At 36.8% G+C, this 23,524-nt stretch overlaps 1 protein-coding gene across 1 annotated transcript; it reads right to left on the bottom strand.

Moving 5' to 3' along the window:
* Positions 1-1,529: 1,529 nt before the first annotated feature.
* On the bottom strand, positions 1,530-22,971 carry mRpL2 (mitochondrial ribosomal protein L2). Its single transcript, XM_069830918.1, has 4 exons — positions 22,563-22,971; positions 17,761-18,009; positions 10,215-10,427; positions 1,530-1,988 (listed from the first exon to the last, which is right to left on the bottom strand). Exons 1-4 carry the CDS (start codon positions 22,831-22,833, stop codon positions 1,780-1,782), a joined length of 942 nt encoding a protein of 313 aa, XP_069687019.1. The 5' UTR covers positions 22,834-22,971; the 3' UTR covers positions 1,530-1,779.
* Between the last annotated feature and the right edge of the window lie 553 nt (positions 22,972-23,524).

Raw genomic sequence — 23,524 nt, 5'->3', positions numbered from 1 at the left:
ACACATTAATACTCCCTAGCCGTAAAAATTCACTTAAAGAATAAAAAAAAATTATTCACAAGCCTTTTGTGTATTGCCTTCTTAAAATTTAAAAAACTAACATTGGAAGACTCCTGCCGTAATTTGTTAAATAAGGTGATGGCAATATAGTTGAACCAGCTTTTAGAATTATTTGTTTTATTAATTACTTTATGCATTTATTTATTTATACCCTGTTTCTGGAAAGACAGTTACCTGTACAAACAGAGTTACCTACAACTTAACATGTTTAAAATGAGTTTCCGAAACAGCAGTTATCGTCATCTTTACAGTTATCTGTGCTTCAATTGGTAACTATGCCTCGGCCTGCAGTTACCTGGCTGTTAGTACTGATTCGAACAAATATTGACATACGGCGCTACTGCATTACTGTTTCGTAAACTATACTAACTGATATTAAATAATAATATAGCCTGCAATAAATTAATTTACTATATTATCTGTATAGTTTTAAAATTTTGGAGTTTTATTTACATAACTTAAGGTAAATGTTTTACTTTCTATGACATATTACGATAATAATGTGTGTTTATAATGATAATTTTGAACATCTCAAGCTTAATTTTCGTCATCAACTTCAGATTGTATGTTGTCAGTCAAGGAATATTTTATTTTTGGGTGTTCTACCAATGCCAATGGCATTTCGGGCTCTCAAAAGTTCATTTGAATACATGAAAGCATTCATATGAGTGAATGTCAAATATTTTAATATGTTTATCAATATGGCTGCCATAACCACCACAGCTGAATACGGTTGCAGTTTTGAAGCAGAAGTTACATCTAGCTCTCTCTCTACTAGTATTATTTACCTCGATGATCAAGCCAAATACCAACAATTATTTTTTTTAATCATATTACGATTGAGTTGGAAGTGTACATGTACACTATCGTTTATCACACGGTTCTTTAATTAAAAAGTCTTGCACCTACTAATGCAGAGCTCAATGTGTACCTTATCAGCCATATTACTACTGAAAACTTCTGCAAACAAAAGTAACTATAAATAACTAAAAATTCACTATTTATTTAGTGTTCTGATGGTGGAGATTATTCTTTAAATGACGACACAATTCGGCAAAAGATTACATTCAAATACGAAAATAATTAAAACCTTCTTTTAATCCACCTATAATAATGCAATAATGTGTGAAAAGTAATGCATTATCCTCTAATTGGAAATAAAGAATGAATCTAGTAATTCCTGTAACTCATTCATTTATGAGAATAGTATAAGCGACGACAATGCAATAATGACAGGTACGTATTTCAATCTACTGCAGTTTGCTCATATAAATCTATACAATGGTCACTGGAAGCAAGAATGTGAAATGCAGCAGCTGGGTCGGAAAGAAATCATCTCAAGTCGGTTTGATTTGATTTAGGCCTATGTGAAACTAGTGTACAGTCTCTGATGAGACTCATCTTTATTAACGAAATTTGTGTTAAAATATTCTTAATGTAGGAGTCAAGAATTCACACAAAGTAAGTCATACAAGATATAAAATATTATATTTAATTGCAGCTAATACATTACTTACAAAGAAATTAAAAACTGAATTTATAATTTTATAAATTACAAAGCACAAATTAAAATGTTTACAAATTTTAATACCAGTACAACCCAGCTTTCTTCCCGAAATAACACTTCATTTATGATCATTCTGCAATTCCAACTTACAAGAAGCCCAACAAATGTTTTTTTTTATATAATCACTGGAAAATATGTCTAGTGAATTCCAACTACGGGTCGGGCATACTCAGTACAATGGGTTCCGGCCGTTTTGCACGTGGTGCATCAAGGACTCGAACTGGAGGTAGAGGTCTTATCTTCCTTCCATGTCTTCCAGATTTTCTTTGCCACAATCCTGATCTTGGTCTGTAGCCAAGCTCACGAAGTCTCTGTGCACTTCCAATCGGAGTCTTGCTGTGCATTAAATTAGACAACCTCCCTAAAGAAAATTAAACATTAAAATATTAACATTTATAACATTTGAAGACCACAGGAATAAAAGGGGGAATGTCACTTTTTTGTGAAAATTGACATAATGGTAGGGTGACCAGACTGTCATCGATAAAAAAAGAGGACAAAAAGCTTCAAAAAGGAGGACATTGATCGAAAAAAAGAGGACAGAAAATGTGTACTTAGATTTAGGCTTAGATCTGTATTATGCTTGAAATTACGTCAATATCTATTTTATTACAAAATATTTAAAGTACCGATTTAAGCCTATAAAACATTACAGCGAGAAATACTTAATGCGTTTGTTGAGCTATGGAAAACGCTTCCCTTTAGCACGGAGTAACGCTCGAAATAAGGCATAGCTGATATTGGTCAGCTAGCGATTTTTTTAAAACATAGCTACCCCAGCAATGTTTCCCACTCTCACAAGTAACCTAACCTTATATTTATATTACCTGAATTAAATTAACAATTAATAGAAAGTCAGATATTCAAATTTATGTAACTTTATTTCTATCAGCGCATATCAAACCCAAAGACTTTGTATAGTACATATATATAGTTCTCAGTATAGTGTGATATGGGCCTTAAGGCTTATATCATACTTAAAAGTATGTCAGTATATATTTTATTACAAAATAATTATGAAAAAAATAATAATGATTTTACAGTTACGTAGCTATATATGAAAGTCAAGGAAACTTTAATTATTAAAAAGGACAGAAAATATCTAATTAGATTTACATTTCCACCTCAATTTCTCGAATTATTAGCGATCTCTTAGCAACAACCATAACAAGGAAGAGTAAAGAGAGTTATGATCGTTGGCAAAGAGTATATTTCGTCAATGCTGCTGCCACCTACAGACAAATTACTTGAAAAAGGCGTCAAATCAGGTAATTTCAAAACATCAGGCACACAAGTTACGAAAAGGAGGATATTTCTTGTTTTTTTTTTTTTTTTAAATCCGCCCAGACCTCAGACAAAGCTTAAAAAGGAGGACATGTCTGGACAAAAGAGGACGTCTGGTCACCCTAGATAATGGTAAAAATGAGGAGTTTATGGATAGAAGAAGGTTTCACACTATCAAACATGAAATAAAAGTGCATGGTCACTGCGGTATACTGATTTAAAATTTTACTGTACAGGAAGGAAAGGGGGAATGTTCATATCGAACAGCAAAAGAAGGTGCAATGTCATTGCTATTCAATTAACAGTGTACTGAATTAATGTTGCTCTCTTTGCAACATTGAGTTAATAAAAATATGAAAATCATGTGATACATTGTTGACTGCCTGTATTCTTAGCAGTATATTATTGTGCGGTAATATTATTCTTTTTGCATTAATTCACAATGTCTGAAATTGATTCATGTGTGGCGAGTGGTGGCATTTTTCAGGGGGAACCAGTAGTAATAGAACTGTCATGACACTATTTAACAATAAACAGAAAAAATATAAAAATATGTTAGGTAATACGTATTGAAACGAAAATAAGACTTACAAGTTACCACCCTCATGTGTACATCAACGGAATCTTCCTCTCTCCATTTTGGGCAAATTTTTCTATAACGTCATCGTAAAAAATGTCTTTGGCTTTGAATTTTGTTCAATAAAGCCTTTTCAATCGATAACAGTGAAAGTCGCGAAAGCCTGTCTTCACACTGAGTGTTCCACATGTAACTCTTTACGCATTTTAAACAGGAAAAAGTTGTTGTTTCCTACAATGAAGTCATTTGACCTCTTGCACTCCAATATTTTTCAAAGATACTATCATGACCAGCCACTGAAGCACAGATTTTGAGATGTTCCGAATCCATTTCTTGGTTTGAGTTGCACAATGAACAGTTAGGGGACTGATATATTCCAATTCTATGCAGGTGTTTGGCCAAACAATCATGGCCTGTTGCCAATCTAAATGCAGCTACAGACGATTTTCGTGGTAAATCGGGAATTAACTGTGGATTTTGATGCATAGAGTTCCATTTTTTCCCTTGGGATTGAGTTATTAAATTTTGTATGTTGAAGTCTAAGTATGTAGATTTAATAAATCTTTTCACAGAGTAATACGTAGATTTAGTAACAGGTCTGTAAGTAGCAGTGCTGCCCTTCTTTGCTAAAGCATCCGCATTCTCATTTCCCAGGATTCCACAATGGGATGGTATCCATTGGAATACAATTCTTTTATTGAGTGATATTAATTGAGAGAGCATTTTAGTTATTTCTGCTGTTTGAGATGAAGGTGTGTGTTTACAGACTATTGATAGAATAGCTGCTTTGGAGTCTGACAATATAACTGCATTCCTAAATTTATTGATGTGGCATAGAAGATTCCTGAGACTTTCCCTTATTGCAGTGATTTCACCATCAAAACTTGTTGTTCCATATCCAAGAGATCTATAAAGTGAGAAGAGACAGCACGTAACACCTGCACCGGCACCTGGTTCTCTGGAGTTCAAGGATCCGTCAGTGTATAAATGAAGCCAGTTTTGTGGAGGGTACCTAATATTAATTGTCTCTAAAGACAATTGTTTCAGTATTTCAGTGTTTACTTCTGATTTCAGTATTTCTTCTGTTAAATTTAGATTATATTCTATATTTAATAGAGTTAAAGGGTTTGGTTTAATTTGTAAGTTTTCTTTTAAATTCGGGATATTGATTTTCTGTTTTAATTCTTGAACAATGGATATGAAACTTTTTTGAGTTTTCAATCTACAGAGAGGACTGTATGAATGCCAATTGTTTCCTGGTAATCTGATAAGTTTTTCATATTGAATCAGTGCTTTTTCTTCTATTGTCATTTTGATGATGTTAATGTTAGTGAGGAATCTCATATAATCTATTGGAGTTGTTTTGATTCCACCAGTAATGAGTCTGAGAGCTTGGTTTTGAACATATTCTATATCGTTTATGAAAGGTGAAGTAATCAAAATTTCTCCGCAGTATGTCAGCACTGGCTGTATAAACATTTTGTATGTAGTGTTCAAAGTATTCCTATAGCATCCCCATTTCTTTCCTGCTAGTCTTTTTAGAAGGGAGAATCTTTTACGAGCTTTTTCAGAAATGTATTTCAAATGGTTGCTCCATGTTAACTTACTATCGAAAATAACTCCAAGATATTTGGATTCATAAGTCCTAGGAAGGTGTTGGCCATTGTATTGGATATTGATTCTCTTTCTTTTTTACCGAGTGAAAATATTTGGTAGTTACTTTTGCTTAAATTGAGTGTCATCAAATTAGATGTATTCCATTCATGTAGTTGATTTAGAGCTTTAAGAGCAGAATTTTGAATTTTGTCTCTATGTCTGTAAGATCCGGAAGTCCACAAAACTATATCATCTGCAAATAGTGCTGTTTTCATGTTTGATTCCTCTAATAGGGAGGGTAAGTCATTTATATAAATATTGAATAAAGTTGTGCTGAGGACAGCGCCCTGAGGTAGACCTCGATATGTCTGTCTGTAACTAGAAAGTGAGTTATTGAATTTAGTGGCAATGAATCGTTGACTAAGGAATTCTGATATCCATCTGAACATATTGCTGGAGATACCTAATTTCTGGAGTTTTAGTAATAATTTATTTCTCCAAACAGAGTCATATGCTAACTGAAAGTCAATAATTATTGCCAAGGTATCTTCTTTTTTGTTAAAACTGTCTTTTATTTCTTGGCCGAGGCGTATGACTTGTTCATTGGTAGAGTGTAGTTGTCGAAAGCCGGCTTGTCGTGGTGATAAAAGATTTTGGGATTCTAAATACCAAGTTCATCTGTTGGAGATCATGGACTCCATGGTTTTTGCTATCATGCTTAATAGTGCTATTGGTCGATAACTATTATCATCATGAGCAGGTTTCCCTTTTTTGTGAATTGGTACAATGATTGCTTTTTTCCAAGCTACAGGAATTGAGGTGTTCCATGATCAATTGAAAATGGTTAAAAGTACAGACTTGGCTTTTTCCCCCAGATGTTTAAAAAATTCGGAATGAATGTTGTCGGGGCCAGGAGATTTCTTGGTTTTTAAATTTTGTATAGCTAGAGTTAATTCTTTGGAAGTAAAATTTTGATGAAATATTTCAGGTTTTGTACTAGTAATATTGTTTTTATTATTTTTATGTAATTCTCTTTTGATAATTTGTCAGTTTTTTTGGTATTGGGACGTAATCTGTGAGAATTTGAGTAGTGTTTATGTTCCACTGTGGAGGTGCTCATTGGAATTGTAGCTATTAGGCAGCATAATTTATAAACTTCTGGAAATGCTTCTTCTCCTAATTTGGTGTCTTTCACTGTCACTGTCCTGCCTGACAAGTCCGACAACCTATAAACAGCCACTAACTCACTTCACATATTTTCGAAATGAAACAGTTTTTGTAGCCTGATTTAAGAGACGTAAACAAAATTTCGGGAAATCTGGTTTTGAAAGATTCAAACTTTTTCAATCAATTAGTTCGATAAATTTTAGTTCTTCTAAATTACGAAATATGTTTTCCATTTGGCTAACTACAGTGTCAATTATCTCGTTGTAAAGACGTAAATATCTCATTCTGGGATCATTCAATTCACCTTCCTGACAGCGCTTTCTAGGTTCATTCTCATTCGTATTACTTTCTTCTAGTGTTGCATACATATCATCAAAATTGTTTGGAGATTCTTGAATGAAGGAAATGGTCTCTTTCACTTCTCTTATGCAATAATTTACATCAAAAGTCTTTGTGTGGAGAATATTGAATAATGTATCAGTGAGAGCAAAAATATGACTGAAAATTTCCAACAGAAATCCTTCAATGATGCTAAATATCCTCTGGTAGAAATAAAAGTGCTGCTTTCTCAGCAGTCTGGGTCATCAACAATATGCTCACAAAATGAGATCAGTTCTGTCTTATTCTCATGCACCGTATTCACAATCCTAGAGTTGTAATTCCAATGCATAACTGACACTGTTGGAAAAATATTCTTGACTTCCAATGCATTCAATGCATTTACACACTTTGTTGAATGAGGAAAAAATGAACAAAAATCACTCAATGTCATGAAAAATATTTTACATTCCTTTATAATTTGCACTGACTGCGATAGAACTAGGTTAAGCCAATGGACGAAAAACACATTGGGACATTTTTTTTGTCACTAGTGCCTGCAACACATTTAAATGGCCAGAAAATGTTGCAGCCCCATTATATCCTTGAGCTACGAGCTTGTCCTCACATTGAAAGTCTGAAAGGATTTTAAACACATGTTCACTTAACGCAACTGTAGAGTGATTATTGCTGACATCTGTAAAACCTAAAAACCTCTCCTGAATTTCACTCTCTTTTACATAACAAATGACAGTGGAAAGTTGAGATAATTTTGCAATATCCGTCATTTCGTCCAGCATTAAAGCAACAAAAGTGCATTTTGTACTTCTTCCTTTATTATGTCTAGAGTTACGTCACTTATACTTTCAATAATATCATTTTGAATTCGACCTGATGTACCTTTGCAAACTGTAGTGCTTTGTGTGTACCTAATTTGATATCATAACTGGATAGCACGTGCAGGAACTCAATATAGTTTCCCGATTAATTGAGGGGTTCACAACCAGAGTGGACCAAGTCCTTCTGGAATAGTTCTGAGAAATTGAGTCTTAAAGTTCCTGGCTCATGCTTAGCAACCTTCACCTTCCATAGGAAATGCTGCCCTCTGTGGAGTAACAAATGAGTTATGGACTTTGTTTGTTATGGCAATAAATTAATCTTAAGTTTTCTTCATCCGAGATTGTATTAATCCACAAACTGATCACTGGTGGACTTGGTCCACTCTGGTTGTGAGCCCCTCAATTATCAAAGATTTTTCTAGTAAAAGGTTAGTTTCAACTGCCAATATTATACTTCAGTATAAAACAAAATTATAAAATAATAATGACATTATAAAGTGGAAAAACTTATTGAAATTTTTTATGAAATATGAGATAATAAATATTATGTACAAGTGGATAAGCTGTACAAAATTGTCTTATTACGTATACCTGACATATCTTGAGTGATTGTAGCATTAGGTATAACATATTATAACACAACCTCCACAATATAGAATACTACTGACGACATTAATATTGTAACTGTATTCTGTAAAATATTAGTACCGGTACACAAATATTTTAATATCCTACACTGACCAGCAAAAAAAAAGTGGAGCACTTCATATTTTTATAAAAATCTTTATTACAAAAAAAAAAATGTAATATTTATGACAATTTTATGAAAACAACATATTTGATTATAGAAAATATTGAAACATTATTAGCAACATGCATGTAACTCACAATTTTCTGTAACTTTCACAGATCTTGAAATTTTTAAATTTACCTCGCATCATGATTTTGCCAATTTAAGACCAATGAAAACAAAATTAATGTTTACACTGCACCTCTTGAGGTCACTAATCACTAAAAACGGGTATTTCCACGCCTGGCGTCCATGTCAGCCTGTAAGCATTGAGGCATACTGCCCACTAACCGCTGGAGGGCCTCTTGGGGGATGAGATTCCACTCCTTCAGCAATGTTGGCCTCAACTGCGCCAAGGTGTTGATGTCACACCATTGGACATTCCTTCCGAGCATATCCCACACATGCTCAACAGGATTTATGTCGGGACTACGAGCTGGCCAGTCTAAAGTTCATATCCCAACTTCCTGTAGGTACTGCACAACACAACTAGCAGTATGCGGAGGACATTATTGTGCATGAACATAATGTTCTGGTCAATGAAAGGTGTAAAGGGCATCATATGATCCTCCAGGATCTCTTCAATGTATCTTTATGCATTGAGGGTCCTGCGATCGACAAACACGAGCTCAGTGCAGGCCACATTGCTGATGCCAGCCCACACCATTACCATACTGAGTCGCTCCCAAATGGAGTCCTCAAGGAGAAAGCAATGGACGAGTACCTGTCTCCAGGCCTTCTCCACACCCTTTCTCATCCATCCCTGTTGCTGCCTCGCAAAACAAAGGCAAGGTTCCCTGTGCCGTGGCTCGAGTTGGGGTCCATATGCAGCTCTTCTGAACAGAAGATTAGCTTCTGCAAACTCCTCCTCATTGTCCACTCACACACTCTCACTCGATTTCTTGCTTGTACTACTGTGGTATGGCGATCATGCAGAATTTGCAGAGTGAGAAATCTGCACTTGTGCTTCTCCTATGGCCTGATCCCCATCTCCTGTCGTATGTTCCAAGTTCCCCATAGCATTGCATTGCACGGTGAAAGCTACATAACGAAGGCTGCGTCCATCCTCCACCAAAGCAACTGCCCTTGCGACATCTTCACAGCTAAGAGGCACATTTTACTCACAACAGCACATGAATAACTGACTAAAATTTTAGTGAATGGTTCAAAATGTTTTCCGCTATCCATAGATCATCAATAAGGATGCCACAAAGTTGTAAACCTTAAAGCTTTTTTTGGGCTACCCTCAATAAAATCATAAAGATAAGTACTTCGAGATTAGGGTGCAATAAACAACTCTGAAGATTTTACTAAAGATTATTATTTTTTTGGTCCTACAGAATATATCTGTTGTGGTAACAATTAATATTAGAGGAGAAAAATTTGCTCCGGCGTCGGGGATCTTCTAGCAACAGTGCATATTTCTGTACATATTACTGTGGAATCCCGGCCACCAAGTCACTCAATTGAGTTCGCTCCTTGTATAATGGCAGTTGACTTAATAAAAAATGTCAACATATATGCCCAACTTGGAGTCAGGCCATAAAGGGAAAAACACTTGAGGAGGGAGTTCAATCCGGTGCTGTAGATTGGACTTCAGCGTAGCTCAATGGTGAGAGTGCTTGGTATGTAGAACCAAGGATCCGGGTTCGATCCCCAGCGCCGGAGCGAATTTTTCTCCTCTAACATTAATATTAACTCTGATGATGGTCATACCCTCAATTTCTTTTCACAAAAAGTTCAAAAGGATGTTCTAATGTGTTAAATATCTTAAAAATGGGAAGAGAGTTCTTTGGTTCCTAATTATATAGAAAAAATGTAATTTATTTTAAGTGTTCCACTTTTTTTTGCAGGTCAGTGTAGTTTATACTGTGCACATTATCAGTTTCGAAGCCCGCATAGCTTTGGAATGGGTAAGAGTTGATGCATACATCTTGCATCCTTCATAAGACTAGATAACCGAGTTCCATATAATACAGCTTCAGCTGTGTAATTCTTAGAGAAGACAATACTCACCAATGACAGCCATGCATTCTTGGGAAAATGAGAATTCATGTTTTGAGGGCATCTGAACAATAATTTTATCCCCTATACGACGTAACAATGTAGCATATGATCCTGCAGCATGCACATAGTATGATCCCTTTCCTGGAAACCGCTCAATGTTGTGAACTCGTGTGCCCATTGGTAGAGCTCCCAATGGGTAGGCATCACCCTCATTTGCTCGTACTGTAAAAAGTAAAATTAACATCATTAAGAATATGACAATAAATAATGATAATAACAATAACAATAATAATAATAATAATAATAATGTGTTACTTTCAACAGTATATAAAATATTTTTCAAACTTTTTTATTTAAGGCTACAGCCATAAGGATAAATGGCAACTATAAGGCAGATTACAGAGAAAGACAAAAAAAAAAAAAAAAAAAAAAAAAAGACTGATTTTAGTTCTGCATATGATTGTACAAATAGGACACAGCTATATGTGGCTTTGAAAGAATTTGAAATTCCTGGGAAGGTCATAAGATTCGTTAAACTCGTAATAGAAAATAGTTTATGCCAAGTGAAGATTGTCAGATCTATCTGAATCATTCAGTTCCTTAATGGTTGATAATTGAACCCATGTTCCTATGATATTTTATGTTCAAAACTGTGTACATACAGGGTGAACTGTAACTAATGTCATAAATTTCAGGGGGTTATTCTTTAACATATTTCACACAAAAAAGTTTAATGCAATAATTTTACTCGTTTTTGCTTCCTTTTTGAAATAAAAATTGTTTCATATGAAACATTCCATAGTGTGTTTTGGGAAAGCCCAACATGTTCAGTCAATTTAAAAGAACAGTGTTTTATGATAATAAACTACTGAAAGAATTTTAGTTTTATCCTTTAAATATGCAGAAATTTAATCCAAACTAATGTAACTTTTTGTTCTGCAAATTAATTTTTCAATGTTATATTTGTTCCGATTAAATTCCTGCACATTTAAATGATAAAACTAAAATTCTTTCAATCACTTACTATCTTAATACACTGCTCTGTTAAACTGACAGAGCATATTTAGAATTAAATCAATGTCTTTCCCAAAACATGTTAGGAGATGTTTCACATTAAAGAATTTTTATCTCGAAAAGGAAGCAAAAACGAGCAAAATTATATTAAACTCTTTGTTTGAAATATGTCAAAGAATAAATCCCTGAAATTAATGACATTACTTATGGTTCACTCTGTATACTCTGGTATGAAATTTTAATTTTTCCTAATAATTTTCCCTTTGACCTTAATATCATTAATTTGGGGGAAGATACGTAATAATTACAAAAAATACGTAAAAGCTGGTATCTTTGCAGATGATAATGGTAACTGGAAAAACAGAAAAGGATGTGCAGTAATTCTGAAAGAGTGCAGAGATTCACGAAGTTAGGTTCTATCATAAATTGAAAACAATGGCATAAAAAATAAATCAACCTATGTAGTCGGTCTGGATGGCGCAGTTGGTAGAGTGCTGACCTTCTGTGCCTGAGGTTGCGGGTTCGATCCCAGCCCAGGTCGATAGCATTTAATTGTGCTTAAATGAGGCTCATGTTAGTAGATTTACTGGCATGTGAAAGAACTCTTGCAGGAAAAAATTCCAGCACACCTGTGACGCTGATATAACCTCGGCAATTGTGAGAGTCGTTAAATAAAATATAATTTCTAATTCCAACCTATGTAAAGTTCTAACGCTAGTTATTTTGAATTGGTAAAATATTATTTGAAACTAATGCTCCTTCCACACAAAACTACAAAGTAAAACATTGATCAAGCTGGTATTAATGTACGAAAACGAGACCTACTTTCAAATGAGGGTGTCAGAAGCAAAAGTGGTACAAGTGACATTTCTAAGAACATGAGTTAAGTGCATCCAGGGCAAGCTAAAACATTTAAAATTTTAGTGGCAAAGGGATACATCTTTTAACCACACCACACACTAAAAATGAAAAAAAACATTTCACGGAATTTACCAAATCTTAAATACTTTCAACCACATTTTCTCACAAATGACCCCTCAAATGCAGTTTAACATATCGATGCTAATAATGAGAAAAGGACATTAAGGAGAATATATATATCAATTAAAGAGAAAGGTGAATGGAGAAGAAGATAGAATGAAGAACTAGTAGGTACTGTATATCAACTGTATAGAATGCTTTATGCTGACAGAAAATACAAGGGATTGGGACTATTTAACTCTAGCTGGGAAGCTTTTTTGCAGCATATCAATGCATGTCAGACTTTACAACAATCCCAAAATATCCATGTAAACACTTGTCGCAACTTGTCTAATGAAATTGGGGTTTGTTTAAATAAACTTGGACTTCAAAACATTTCTGATTCATTTCAAGTGAAAAAATTGAGACAAGAGCTCAGGGAGCGAGCATTTCAATCTTGGTGCTTTTTAAATCAGAAAGGGAAAGGTGTCATCCTCTATAAGGAGGTCACTCCTGCCAATAAATGGATCCGACCACCTGATTGCCTCACTAGCAGTGAATGGAGACAAGCTCTTAAAACACAGCTAATGTTTGTCCGCTGCGTGCTATACCAGGAAGGTCCCGAGACAGAAACCACTATCGTCATTGTGTCAGTGAGATTGAAACTCTTGGCCACATTTTGGATGCCTGTCCTTTCAGAGACACACTGCGGAACTCTAGACATCATAGAATCAGGTCCATGATTGCCGAAGCCTTGATAAGAGAGGTCTCACTGTACAGCTGTCAAAAAATTAAGTGGCTGCACTCGTGAACAGCGAATATTTTCAAAGTCCACTTCGGGTCGCGGCGATGTTACACGATGCATGGTGGTGGTGGTGGTGGTGGTGGTGGTGGTAGTGGTGGTGACAGAACTCGAAAGCAGGACCACATGCGTGACAGGCTGAAGGTCTGACAACTTAGCGACTACAGGGGTCTTAATCTGTGGTTATGTTTGTATGAAGAGTGCTATTTATTTCTTTTGCTTAATAGCCTGTGAGTGTTTGATAGGTGGAAGAGGCAATGCTTTTCATTCTGAGTCAAAGAAAGTATTTATCGGATGGACCAATATTTTCAAAAGTAATTCGAAATTTATAACATGGTCAGTCTATATATCAGTAAGTAAAATTGTCAAAACGACTGTCAAGGTCAGTGGTGTAAGGACTCTATCCAATATTATTTTAAAGAAAAAAAATAAGGCAAGTTGAAAATCCTTGCAAAAAAAGCTACTTCATAAGTGTCCAAAAACAAAAATTTACAATTTTGATAAAGTGCACAACTTAAAGTGAGTAAGATGAGGGGATAACTAAGTAACAGGAAACCGGAAACTGTGACACGGTTAAAGTAGGATAGACAAGGGGATAGCTAAGTGACAGGAAACCAGGAACTGTGACAAGAATAGAGTGAGATAGATGAGGAGAGAGCTAAGTGACAGGAGATCAGGGACAGTGACAAGGTTAGAGTGGGTTAGATGAGGAGATAGCTAAGTGATACAAAACCAGGGACAATGACAAGATTAGAGTTGGTTAGATGAGGGATAAACAAGTGACAGGAGATCAGGGACTGTAACAAGGAGAGTAGGATAGATGCGGGGATAGTTAAGTGACAGGAGACCAGGGACAGTGACAAGGTTAGAGTGGGTTAGATGAGGGGATAACTAAGTGACAGGAGATCAGAGACTGTAATATGGTTAAAATAGGTTAGCTGAGGGGATAGATAAGTGACAGGAAACCAGGGACTGTAATAAGGTTAGAGTGGGATAGATGACGGGATAACTAAGTGACAGGAGAGCAGGGACTGTGACAAGGTTAGAGTGGGATAAATAAGGGGCTAGATAAGTGACAGGAGACCAGGGACAATGACGAGGTTAGAGTGGGATAAATGAGGGGATAGCTAAGTGACAGAAGACCAGGGACTGTGACAAGATTAGAGTGGGTTAGATGAGGGGATAGGTGAGTGACAGGAGATCAGGGACTGTGACGAAGTTAGAGTGGGTAAGATGAGGGGATAGATAAGTTACAGGTGACAAGGGACTGTGACAAGTTTAGAGTGAGTTAGATGAGGGATAAATAAGTGACAGGAGACCAGGGACTGTGACAAGATTAGAGGGGATAGCTAAGTGACAGGAGACCAGGAATTGTGAGGTTACAGTGGGATAGATGAAAAGATAGATAAATGACAGAAGATCAGGGACTGTGACAAGGTTAGAGTGGGTTAGATGAGGGGACAGCTAAGTGAAAGGAAGTCAGCGATTGTGACAAAGTTAGAGGGGGTAGATGAGAGAATAGCTAAGTAACAGGAGACCAGAGACTGTGACAAGGTTAGAGTGGGTTAGATGAGGAGATAACTAAGTCACAAGAGACCAGGGACTGTGACAAGATTAGAGGGGATAGCTAAGTGACAGGAGACCAGAGACTTGATAAGATTAGTGGGATAGATGAGGGGATAGCTAAATAACAGGAGACCAGGGACTGTGACAAAGTTAGAGTGGGTTAGATAAGGGAATAGCTAAGTGGCAGAAGACCAGATAGCTAAGTGTTACAAGGTTAGAGTGGTTAGATGAGGAGACAGTTAAGTGAAAAGAAACCAGGGACTGAGACAAGGTTAGAGTGGGATAGGTGAGGGTACAGCTAAGTGACAGAAGACCAGGGACTGTGATAATGTTAAGACTGGGAAGTGACAGAAATCCAGGGATAGTGACAAGGTTAGAGTGGGTTAGATGAGGGTACAGCTAAGTGACAGAAGACCAGGGACTGTGACAAGGTTAGAATGGGTTAGATGGGGGGACAGTTAAGTGACAGGAAACCAGGAACTGAGACAAGGTTAGAGTAGGAGAGATGAGGGGATAGCTAAGTGACAGGAGACCAGGAATTGTGAGGTTACAGTGGGATAGATGAAAGGATAGATAAGTGACAGAAGACCAGGGACTGTGACAAGGTTAGAGTGGGTTAGATGAGGGGACAGCTAAGCGAAAGGAAGTCAGGGATTGTGACAAGGTTAGAGTGGGTTAGATGAGGGGACAGCTAAGCGAAAGGAAGTCAGGGACTGTAACAAGGTTAGAGTGGGTTAGATGAGGGGACGGCTAAGCGAAAGGAAGTCAGGGATTGTGACTAGGTTAGAGTGGGTTAGATGAGGAAATAGTTAAGTGACAAGAGACCAGGAACTGTGACAAGGTTAGAGTAGGTTAGATGAGGGGATAGCTAAGTGACAGGAAAGCAGGGACCTGTGACAAGGTTAGAGTAGGATAGGTGAGGGGATAACTAAGTGACAGGAGACCAGGGACTGTCACAATGTTCGAGTGGAATAGATGAGGAGTTAGTTAAGTGACCAGGGACTGTGACAAGATTAGAGTAGGATATAATACAGCAAAGTTAAGTGATAGGTAACCAGGGATTGTGAGAAGGTTAGAGTGGGATAGATGAGGGGTTAGCTAAGTGACATCAAGCAGATGACTATGACATGGTTAGAGTGGGTTAAATGATGGGATAGCTAAGTGACAGGAGACCGAGGACTCTGACAAGGTTAGGAGTTATTTATTATTACTTTCTTTTCAATTTTAGTAGTTTGTATGTATTCCCCAAGTTAAATCAAAGAGTTCAAAGTCTAGAAAACATGCCGTCAGCCAAAGGAAATAATTACAGAAGCAGCAGCAGCAGCAGCAGTAGTGGTAATAGCCAGTGGCGCACCCATGGGAGGTGGACAAAGGGAGCTCTAGCACCCCTCCCCCAGAACCAGATTTTCATTGTGTATTTCCAGTAAAATGAAAAGAATTCTCCAATCTCCAGCTAACTTCCCGTACTTTCATTTCTGCAGGCAATTTTAGTAATGTCTCAATGATATTTATAATCTAGCAATCTTTGAGTCTTGGAAGCCCTTTATATGCTGTCTGAAAGAACTTGCAACAATGCTGTTGGTAGCTCAAGAACATGCTATGCAAGCACGAGGCAAATAGTTATGCCACCCATGGCAGCAGCCTATCGTATCCTTGACCTCTTAGATATTGCCTTGATATTAAGCTCTTTTAGCCCATCCAAGTGTTTGCTAAACTTCCACCTTCTACATTCTTCTTACAATATTGTGAGAAAAATGTACGAGAATTTCATTCAAATGACAATTTTTGTTAAGTTATAAAAAAGATTACATACACAACTTTTATAGCTATAATAATAATAATAATAATAATAATAATAATAATAATAATAATAATAATAATAATAATAGATTCCTAACAATAGCGTCAAATGATAATATGTTTACTAGTCAAGAGATTTTATGATTTGGTTTTGGATATTCCAACTTACCCATTTCTACCCCAACTCGAAAAATAGTTCGTAAACACAAGCATTTGCATGAGCTCTTAGAATAGCTGTAAATTCCCTTCCCTCTCTGCTGGGGGTTTAGTTATATCAAACACACCATGGTCCCTTTGATCACATAACAGCAGACCCTATTGCCCACATAGTATGACTGTTTCAATTATTGACTTGAGTTTTTTCCTGTTTTTTCAAATTCTGGTTTCTCTTTCCATCATCAATACTCAAGTCAATAGATAATTTCTTTCCAGACATTATATCTACAAAGTTACCTGCTTTCAGTTGTGGCAGTCATATGATACTGTAACTATGAGGGTGCAAGAAGGCTTGATTTTGTACTTTAAATATATGTGACTTTCTGTATAACCCAGTCTTTTAAAGTTTGATGTACTCTGAAAATGAGATTTATGTATCGTACTTTAGAACAAGTAGCAAGAGAGCAAACCCACTAAAAATTTTCAATAGCCTCATATTTTGTAAGTTAGTGTCCTTTATTCCATAGCATATTTGTGTTTGTAAACATAAGATCCCTTCTTTGAAAATATTTGTAACAAATGAAATTAATATTGAAATTAAATTAAATTTAGTTATACATCATGTACTCTAAACGTAATTAACATTACAATTACAGCATATTTTCTGAAATACCCTCACACAAAACCAAATCCTGGGTGCCCCTGGTAGTAACAATACTATAGTCGCGACACTGTTATTCCTGGCGTGACTCCTCCTCTTTGCTTACGTCCTGGTTGAGTGTTAGAGAAGGCCATATGGCCTTAACTCTGCCAGGTTAAATAAATCATTATTATTATTATTATTATTAGGAAGTGAAGGCTCTATAAAGTCTAGGTAGGTAGTATCGTTCGCCATTTTTGTTCTTTCGTTGCCAAGCTACCATACGAGGAATCTATTTGCCACACCGTTAAACATTATCATGTCGTAGCTCCTATGATAATAAATCAAACGCACTGTAATTCAGCAAATAATTGGCGGCAAATAACGTCCTCGTGTGCTTTCTGCGAACGCCAACGAAAGAACCAAAATGGCGGGCGATTATATTAAGTATTTATCGAGCCTTAAGAAATGAATAACGTCTTCCTCAGCGAATCACAAGATGCACACATTTAAATGTAGCCAACCTGCAATGTGATTGGCTGCCGGAAATTAGAGCGACGGGACTATAGTACTAATCATAGAAGTGTTCAAGATGAATTATAACACCAACAACAAACCTGGAATTCTTGGTATATGTCCTGATGTCTTGATAATATCGCCTGCCTTCATATTTTCTGTTGCAAGTATGTACTTAAGTTTGTCTTCTCCAGCTACTAAAGCTATTTTGGCTGTTCTACAACCATCATCCATAATTTGGATAACTCTCTCTTCTATTGGCTTTCCTTCCTTTGGACCTTCTCTTTTCCATGCTATCCAGTGGTATTTGTGTTTGATTCCACCTCCAATTCCTTTTGCAATAACTCGTCCTGAAAATAAAATCAATAAGAAATTAAATTTATGTTATCCATATACGTAGTTCCGTAAAAGTTTAACTGAATCTCTAATTATGAGGAGAGCCAGTTCATTCAGAAAAGATTTGTGCAGTCCTAGGGTCTTACAGAATTGAGAAGAGAAGTTGGCTATCGTTCCTCTTGCTCCAAACATCAATCCCGTAACACTGATATTGTGAAGTTGGTTATAAGTTGAAGTTATAATCACTTGATTTATTTATAAAACTGTGGTTTTCTAAATGAAAGTCTGCAACTTGGTCTACAGGCCTACCAATTCAGGACACATTGCATTCCATTGCTTTATAGATCAACTGATACACACTTCAGAGATTCTTACTGAAATGAAAATTAAGAAAAGAAAATGGAAATGTACTGGGCATATTTTTAGGAAAGAAGAAAATTTATATAAAATATGCATTAGATTGAAATCTCATTGTATCCACAAACGTGGTAACCCTAGACCTAGATAAACATTCACTCATTCACGTTTTTCTGCAAACCCAACATTCTCCAATCTTTCCTATTTTCTGCCTTCCTCTTAGTCTCCGCATATGATCTATATACAGAGTGTCCCAAATTGATGTATACACTCTTTGAAATACTATTTCACAGCAAAGAAATGAAATAGAAATACAATTTTTACAGTTTATAGATTCAGAAGGAAGTGGAAAGCATGGAAACATGTTCATCTGTTTATAAACAAACATGATGGTGCAATTATTGTTTGATGAATGTAAGTGGATACTGAAATGTTATTGGAAAGTGGAGAATGTTGTTGAGGTTCAACGAGTTGGAGGGTTGAATTTGGAACACAACCACCAACAAGGTTAACTATCACCAGAATCCAAGACAAGTTTGAAGTCGATGGAATGGTGCAAGATGTGTTGAAAGGGCGGTGCAGAAGAAAGAGAAGTTCCACCGATAATGAGAGTGTTGATGCAGTCATGCAGGCTTCTGCACAATCCCCAAAGAAGTCAATGAGGCAATGTTCTCGTGAGATTGGTATCAGTAAATCCAGTGCTCATAGAATTTTGCGAGCTCAAAAATGGAAACCATACATTCAGAGACTTGTTCACGCACTAAATGAGGACGACCCAGAGATGGATAGGACGAAGAGAAAGTGCTGCAGATTTCCTGCCTCGATCTCCGGATTTAACCCCTCCAGACTTCTACCTATGGGGAGCTTTAAAGGATACAGTGTACGCCACAAAACCACAAACACTGAAGGAACTGAGAGTTCAAATTAAACATGCCTGTAATGATATTCCATTAGCAACAATTCAGTTGGTATGTCACTCTGTTATACATCATTGTTGGGAGTGTATTGTGGCAGAAGAGGATCATTTTGAACATTTACGGGCTTAAGGAATACAAAACCGCAAATTTCTGTCTCATCTTGTTGCTGAGAAATAATGTTTCAAAATGTGTATACATCAATTTGGGACACTCTGTATATTTTGTCTATTATCTGATATCTTTTTCTGTCCCAAACTTTTCCTTATTGTCAAATGCCTGGCATTAGAAAACAACTTTTCTCCCGTCACCATTCCTTCCAGTGTATCATTCAGTATGCAGTTTCTTCTCAGCCAGTCACTTTTCTTCTCTCAGTTGGATTGCGTCATAATGTGTCCTTCACAGTATCCCCTCCCGTCTGGAATCTTTTATAACGGAAAGACTCATCATGCCATGTTTGTAGTTTTTCTTGGGAAAGATAAATGCAATAGTTTTCAGCACAATACTCTCTTTTTCGCATCTTAAAACATCCCTGGGGGCCAGCGTGGAGGTGAGGAGAATGAATTTGACTTCAGACTTCAAAATTCACCATAAGGATTAAATATCAATTCTATCAGGGTTTTGACCTGATCAGAGATCAAGGAATCCTAATTAGCTTCCCCCCCCCCAGATAAACATTAAGCGTAATAATGGAAAGAGGAGAAAAACTGGAAAGACGTTAAAAAGATGGCAGCCAATAGGGACATATGGCAATGTTTTGCAGATGTCTTATGTTCAATGGGAATATCAGGAATTAATTCAAGTCACATAGTCCAACAAATAGAGAAAGCAAGTTAAAGCATTTAGCATAGGCCTGCCTACATACTGTATGTTCCTTATAAAAATTAAAAAATATAGGCTAAAATAAAGTAAAACTTGAAATGGTCTCAGTTTTCTTCTGAAGTCTTCATCTCAACATCTTTTTTTGCTATGATCAATAACAAGATAACTTTTATAGAATCACGCTTACTTGACAGCAAGCTATACTTACAATATTATTTCCATCTACAGGTGTATCATACAAAACCTCACTCCTTTAAATTACAGAACCGTCAAAATTATTTACAAGAAACGCCACTGGCTTACATAGCCCTAATATCTGGAAACAGCATCGTGGTTATCCCAGTAATTTCACATGTGCTACGAAGTGGTGTACCTTAGCTTAACTTTCACTAAAAGTAATTAAGATACTCCTACTGTACCTATTTCTTTACAATTACATTACCAAGTAAAGGTACGCTTCTAGTCTAGTCATATGTAACGTAAACAAAACAAAAAAGAGCCGACGCTAATTTCGCACCGAAATATGGATGCAAGGGTGCTGTGACCCCGACGGAAATGTGCGGGCAGGCGAGATCGCTTCGTCGAGATGAAAGGAATAGGTGGCAGGGAGGGACCGCACATCTCATTTACATGCGTTTCCTTTCTGATCACAGAGAAAAGGCGAGTTTTCGTAAGGTCGAGACAATGACAGGTTTGGTTAAGTTAGGTTAGGTTAGGCTTTTGCTATGCCTTGTGTATACTCACAATTGTCTACGAATGTCACTACCACATCCTAACTCCTTTCTCTACGCTATCCTGTAGTGTTTTGGTGGAAGGGAAGTGGTCCTTCCTATCAGCCTTCCTTTGGTAACGCTATTGTAAAGATTTAATTTGATTTATATCGCTGTCGCTTATATTTATTATTATTATTATTATTGTTATTATTATTATTATTAAACACAATGTGTACAGAGAAAAGAAAAAAAGAAGTATAACTTATGAGAAGACAAATAGTGATTCACTAGTCTTTTGCAAAACAACTGATTGGTTTTGTTCTTTTTGCACAGTTTGTCAGGTGGTAGCAGGTGCATTTGTCTTCACAGAGTAGGCATCTGCAGTCATCGTTTGATGCGTGGTATCTCTTGGTTGAGCAGATTTTTCCACGGAATCCATGAACAGTGAGATGGGTGTAGACATGTTGCAACGTGAAGTTGGTCACTTTCCATATGTTGGTTTTCATGGTTTCAACTTCAAAGAGTTCTCTCGGGATCTCACGTGCTTTCTCTCGCCTTTCTTGCAGGACTGCTTAAGAGGCGGTCGTGTGTGGTAGTCTGAAGGTCAGTTTTATGTCATCCAGAAAGAATGATTCATTGGCGATTAGCCTATATACATTAATCTGTTTTCCGAAAATTTTGAAATCTGGAGGATACGCTTGAGGTATCTGTCTTTAATATTTTCTAATCTTCTAAGGTTAGATTCTGTAAGTCTATGCCAGATCAATTGTATGCCGTATGCCACTACTGGGGCCACTTTGAGTTTGAACAGTGCCATTGCAGTATCTGTTGAGAGGCTGCAGGGTTTTCTGCCATCCTGAACGTCAACCATGTCAGAATTTACGATGGCATCTCGATTACACCACCCACACCACAAACAAGGGGAGCCCTCTGTTATTTAACCTGATGACCGCAGACGTCACACAGATCTTAAACGGGATAGACGCAAGACTGATAATGTACACGGACGACATGGTGATCTTTCGAAAAACCACGTCACACTGCAAGCAACCTTCAATAATCTTAAGAAGTGGGCAGAGAGCAATTCCCTAAAAATCAATAATGCAAAAACTAAAGTTATGAAATTTCGAAGAGGTGGAAGATTATGCGCAAATGACAACTTCTCCTGCAACAACGCTTCCTTAGAAATTGTCTCTTCTTTCAAATATCTGGGAATCACACTGCAGACTACAGGATCAACCTTCACCTTACACATCAAGGAAAAGGCAGCAGCAGCAATGAGCTATGTAAGAAATAAGAAAACCCTACTGTCGCTTATATTTGTTAGTGTTACAACAAATATTTTATCGATGAAATGGATAAATTTCAGAACACGGATATCTTCCTTTCCCTCTTACTAAGAAAACCATTTCTCAAGAAATATTGGCAATTCCCAGAATCTCACCGTGCAACAATCAACATTTTCGAAGCAAGAGGTGGCTACAGAATCTCTAATTACGTCGATAGGCCTATAATCTTTTGGATTTTTTATACTAGACTGTGAAGCATTTGCCTATGCTGTGAAATACCTCAACTTTACCTTTGACTCCAATTACCATTGGAAAATTCGGAGAAACTGCACTTTGTTTTCGTAAGTCCAAGCACAGGGGAACAAATTCTACACTTGAGCCAAAAATTCTTCAATAGCTGCTATTTTCGGTACCGATACATCAGCATTACTCTTTCCAATACGAAACATGTTAAAACGTGCCTTAGGCCTACCTGTAACAGGATCTCTCCCAGCCAGGTTTGTAACATTTAATGGTTTCACTGTATATTCATCCTCGTAATGAACTATACGACGAAATGCACGTCCAGTACCCGGCTTTGGCAAATCTTCCTTCCAAATACGATCTGCAAACGATTTTCCAAACTGTGGAGAATCGAGCCATATTTTCCTATTCAGTACGATTCCTACAGATGTAATGTGTTTCACTTTCAGTACTTCACCAATATATGGAAATAATGCTCTTGCAATTAAGGTTGATGCCATAATTAATTTAAGTTACTGAGTTTCAACACGCAAGAATTAAAGACATCTTCTGCATCAGATTATATCGTACGCGGTTAATAAACAACACCTTCTACTCAACAACCGGCACCATATTTACACCAACCAGTGCTGCCAACGGTGCCAACCTCCAAACGCAAAAGAACTGAACAAATTTTGTAAAAACCCGGATGTGATCAGGGGTAAATGGTCACTTTTATTCTCTTAGGAATGTACGGTGTTCTTTCATAACTCAAGAGCATAAAAAATTCGTTTAAGTAATTATATTACAGTAGTTGTTTTATCGTAATACCATATATGATCTAGGGTAATACATGTCGGAACATAACTGTTACAACAATGCGTCTTGCCAATATAGTGGTCTTTCCGCTAGATCTGGTGTATTTCTGTGTTTCGAGGGTAAAATTTGTCGAATTTGTATTATTGAAACAGGAATTTGGCTATTCGTTAATCCTAACAGTAGAACGCTCTCGCAGGCCTGGGTGGCACAGTCGGTGTAGCGTGCTGTCCCTCTGTGCCCGAGGTTGCGGGTTCGATCCCGGCCTAGGTCGATGGTATCCGATAGGCTTACTGTATGTCAGTAGATTTACTAGCATGTAAAATAGGGTGACCAGACGTCCCGTTTTTAACGGGATTGTCCCTTTTTTCAGACTCTTGTCTTCTGTTCCGAGAA

The sequence above is a fragment of the Periplaneta americana genome, chromosome 7 (genome assembly GCF_040183065.1).
Source record: "Periplaneta americana isolate PAMFEO1 chromosome 7, P.americana_PAMFEO1_priV1, whole genome shotgun sequence".
NCBI lineage: Eukaryota > Metazoa > Arthropoda > Insecta > Blattodea > Blattidae > Periplaneta > Periplaneta americana.
The sequence above is the reverse complement of the archived record's forward strand: the minus strand, read 5'-3'. Positions and strand labels throughout refer to the sequence as shown.

Bases quoted from the DNA above. Each gene is read 5' to 3' on its own strand.
- mRpL2 (XM_069830918.1), bottom strand. From the start codon at position 22,833: ATGGCATCAACCTTAATTGCAAGAGCATTATTTCCATATATTGGTGAA. The intron at 18,010-22,562 runs GTAGGCCTAAGG...TTTTATTTTCAG, and splicing joins TGGGAGAGATCCTGTTACAG to GACGAGTTATTGCAAAAGGA. The intron at 1,989-10,214 runs GTGAGTATTGTC...AATTTTCTTTAG, and splicing joins AGAATGCATGGCTGTCATTG to GGAGGTTGTCTAATTTAATG.